At 40.0% G+C, this 3,856-nt stretch overlaps 1 protein-coding gene across 1 annotated transcript in view; it reads right to left on the reverse strand.

Moving 5' to 3' along the window:
• Positions 1-225: 225 nt before the first annotated feature.
• PRPF38A (pre-mRNA processing factor 38A) overlaps positions 226-3,856 on the reverse strand; it is a 4,392-nt gene continuing 761 nt past the window's right edge. Inside the window, exons 2-9 of the mRNA XM_010172546.2 lie at positions 3,502-3,623; positions 2,906-2,991; positions 2,623-2,733; positions 1,965-2,077; positions 1,402-1,428; positions 1,224-1,321; positions 832-880; positions 226-573 (exon numbers count right to left, since the gene is read on the reverse strand). Coding sequence (XP_010170848.2) covers positions 531-573; positions 832-880; positions 1,224-1,321; positions 1,402-1,428; positions 1,965-2,077; positions 2,623-2,733; positions 2,906-2,991; positions 3,502-3,623 — 649 coding nt within the window. The 3' untranslated portion in view covers positions 226-530. The remainder of the gene's footprint in view (positions 574-831; positions 881-1,223; positions 1,322-1,401; positions 1,429-1,964; positions 2,078-2,622; positions 2,734-2,905; positions 2,992-3,501; positions 3,624-3,856) is intronic.

Below are 3,856 nucleotides of genomic sequence, written 5' to 3' on the forward strand. Positions count from 1 at the left end.
GGTTTTAAGTTCACTCTTGCTTTTAGTAAACATACTGGATTTTGACAGTCTTTCCTTTCCTGTACTGGAGGTTTGAGATAGTTCAGGCTGGTAGCTCTTCAGTGTTTACAACTTGAACATTTTCTCACTTTGGCAGCTGAATGCAAACAACGCCCTGATCTGAGAATGAAGCCAGCTTCAGCTAGAAGTCTAAACAAAGTATTATGAAAGAAACAGCAAGAAGCCTTTAAAGACAAAAATGCCCTTTTTTAATTGTTTTTCACTGTTTTTTACAGGCCTTGAGAAAAACAATTTAAAAACAATCCTCAAATTCTATCATGAGGATGAGTAACTAACTACATAAAAAGTATCCTTAGCTTTCTTTTAATTAAAAAAAAAAAAAAACAACAAACAAGACTTGTACAAGAGAAGAGGGAATAAAGAAATGGACTGCTAAAGCAGCCAGTACATATCCAGCTGTCCCATAAAGCAAATAGGACAGCATTAGACTGCAGTTCAAGGTCCTTAAACTCTGTGCTGCACTTAGTTTGTTATTCATTTCCTCGCCGACTCTTCTTGTGACTTTTCTTAGATCTGAAACAGGAAAAAAAAAAAAAGCCATCTGACATAGTACTAGTAACTGGTTTGAAAGACAAAGGTGATTCATAGCAGTAAGTGGTGTTTTTATGGTCAAGTATAAATAGTGTGACTGGACTACAACAGAGGGAGAACTACTGTATGAAATATTTTATCTCCACCATTGTAAGAAGACCTTTAGTCCCCAAGATTAAATGACAAGTAAGAGCTCCTACAGCAGTACAGGTGCCCTTAAGAAACAGACCAAGCTTTTACCTTTCTGGTGATTTGGAATGACTTCTGTGTCTGTGACTACGATGATGCCCTATGAGATAAAAAGGTAAGGGTTACTTCCATTGACCATGAAATTCTTTTTGCTTTTGCTAATACAATCAGTTCCTAGTGACCAGTGTCCTAGATAATGCCAGAACAACACTAGCCTTGATTAGGCACTCCAACTGACCTCCTGGCAAATGCCTGAAAAATATACTCAAGGCAATTTTGCATGTACTAAAGGAATTCTTCAGCTGTGCTTTCATATAACGAAGTTTCATGAGCCAGGTTAAGTACCTATGCTACCTTCTTGATACCATGACACAGATTTTTCTGGTAGTGGATGTTCTGCTGATAAAGATGTGCCAGAGTAAATCTATAAAAGACAAAAATACCTGGAGATTTCGATCTTGATCTGTGGCGCCTCTCCCTGGATCTGCTTCGGTGTCGTCTTGGGCTTTTGCTGCGATGCCTCTCCCGACGTGGTGATGGACTGAGAGAAAGGAAGCTTTTTAAGATAGTCACACTAAAAATGCACACATTTGAAGATTAAATAATAGAATAAAAGACTACCTTCTTCTCTTTGGAGAGCGGCTTCGCCTGTAATTGGGGGAGAAAAGAAAAAGTTGCTAAAAATCATTAACAGAACCAGATGTTTCATTTCCTGTATTCTCCAGCAACAGCACGAGGGCTTCCCTCGCACTCCTGTGTGTCCCCAGTTAGTGGGTGTTTGGTCTCCTGCACACGAGGCAGTACGTACTTCTGGACTGGCCCATACAGACAGCAGATGAGGTCACTGATGAATTTTTTTCCTGGCTTATTATCACTAAGAACAATTAACAGGATTTTTCTCTGCAGCCTCTGGCTTACATGAAAACAAAGCACTAGGTTCTCCTTAATATCTTCACTGAATTGTCAAATTTAGCTGCAGTTGGCCAGCAAGTTGAAGCATTACTGAAGGACTAGAGAAACCAGCACACAGGCTGACTGTGGCTGTGCACTGCAACTCCTTGCAAAAGGAACTGGGAGGCAGCGTAAGAGATTCTGGCTGAACTGTCATCTTCACTTCTACATCTTGTTCCAGCTGTCTGCAGTACACCAGGTAAAAGTCCTGCTCAAAGAGAGCTGTGCATCACCTTCTTGGAGACCTGCTTCGGCTCCGCCTGTATCGCACAGCTGGAGATCGGCGAGGTTTATCAAGATCTCTGTAGCCTCTTCTGCGGTGGTCAGGAGAAGGTGCTCGTTCCAGCTGGAAACAATGGTGGGGGGAGAAGGTTCTGTAAGTCTTGTTTCATCAAGATTTTTATCTATCACTAAAGATTTCTGAACAATGAATATAAATTACAAAAGTCATGCAATGAAGCCCCCCCATCCTCAAGTCATATTCAGAAGTTCAGAAGTATTGTCCGAGTTTGCCAACTGGAAATTCAAATGGTCACCTCTCATACTGTTGATTCTTTCAAAGTACAGCAGAATTGACTATAATGGTCACTGTAACTTTCATCATCACCTTTTGTTTTACATGCATACAGGATGGAGAGAACTATTTATCTGAAATATGTTTCAACACAGAACAGATGCAGATTTGTGAATTTCAGGAGACAGCAAAGTTTGACAAACACAGAACACTTGAGAACTGCTTCAGGGTCTAAGAAGTTCTCACAAGCAGCTTCTATGAAAATGTTAAGGGTGGAGATAAGAATTGCAAGCAGCCTCCTGGTGCCTCCCCTCAGAAGTGTTCTGCAGTGGTTCGACACCAACTTTAATGATCCTTTTCCAAAACAGTTCACCAACCTTTTCATCCTCCTCTTCCTCCTCCTCACTAGATTCTACATCATCCATGTCTTCTTCCAAAGCACTGACACGAGGCTCAAGTTGCTCGGCTTCTTCCAGAACGTATCGTTTCTAGGAGAAATTGTAACTTTATCTTATATAAACCAAGTAAAAACAAACACCCAAGGTGGCATCTCGTGTGCCAGAAAGACCTATTCCACAGATTATTGCAACAAGCCAGTAGCTGATAAAACTGCTGCATCTGATGCAGTTAAGAATTCCAGAACCATCTACTGTTCCAAACCTGTAATCGAGGTAGAATGATATCGCATACACGTTCCTCGTGGAGTAGTTCATCAATAAATTCATCCACATGCATCAGTTCAAATTCTGGCAGGAAGAAAGAGCATTTAGAAGACAAAGAAGACAAACACTAATGGCTAGAGTAAAGATGAAACACTTCAGACCGTTTATGTCAAAAGGGCTGTACAAACTACAGTTCTAAATTCTCAAAGATAAGGAAAATCATGAGGCCTATCTTGCACAAAGAGGAAATGACTGCACAGCCAGGATTAGTAGATTCACAGTCCTTAAACCAGCACACAAATGGTGTTTCTTTAGTATTTATAGAACAGCGTTCCAGTGCCCAAGAGAAAACACAAGCAGTTGGGGACAGCAAAATAATCAAAGCAGTTCTCATCTGTACAAGTTAGTGAGACCAGCAACAGACTATCCAAAGGATGAATAAGTAAAAGTAAGGTTTCATAAAGATAGTTATGCCACAGTTTTTTTAATCTTATATTACTAAATAGAATATTTGCTTTTATGTAGCATGATACGTTTTTTTAAACAAAAGGCCATCTCTGAGGTACTGAGAAACATGACTAAGTGAGTGCTTACCCCCATTTCTGTTCTGACTTTTTATTTTTCGGTAGTCATTGTACAGTGGTTCAAGATACTTGTAGCAGTCAATGGCAGTGCCCGTCAGTCTCATGTACAACGCACCGAGCATTCGGACATACCTGGAAAGTAAACGTTTCATGTTATCTGAGCTTTTCCCATCGGTAGTAGTTCAGGTAAAAAAAAAAAAAAAGTTTTTCCTGTTTCTGAGGAAATAGTACACAAAAATAAATAGAGTAACTCACCATTTAGACTTTCTCCTTCAAGCACTCAAATATGTATATACATACTCAAATATATATATATAATCACAGAATGGTGGGGTTGGAAGGGAGTTCAGGGATCGTCCAGTCCA

This window comes from Antrostomus carolinensis, unplaced genomic scaffold (genome assembly GCF_000700745.2).
Source record: "Antrostomus carolinensis isolate BGI_N321 unplaced genomic scaffold, ASM70074v2 scaffold6827, whole genome shotgun sequence".
Taxonomy (NCBI): domain Eukaryota; kingdom Metazoa; phylum Chordata; class Aves; order Caprimulgiformes; family Caprimulgidae; genus Antrostomus; species Antrostomus carolinensis.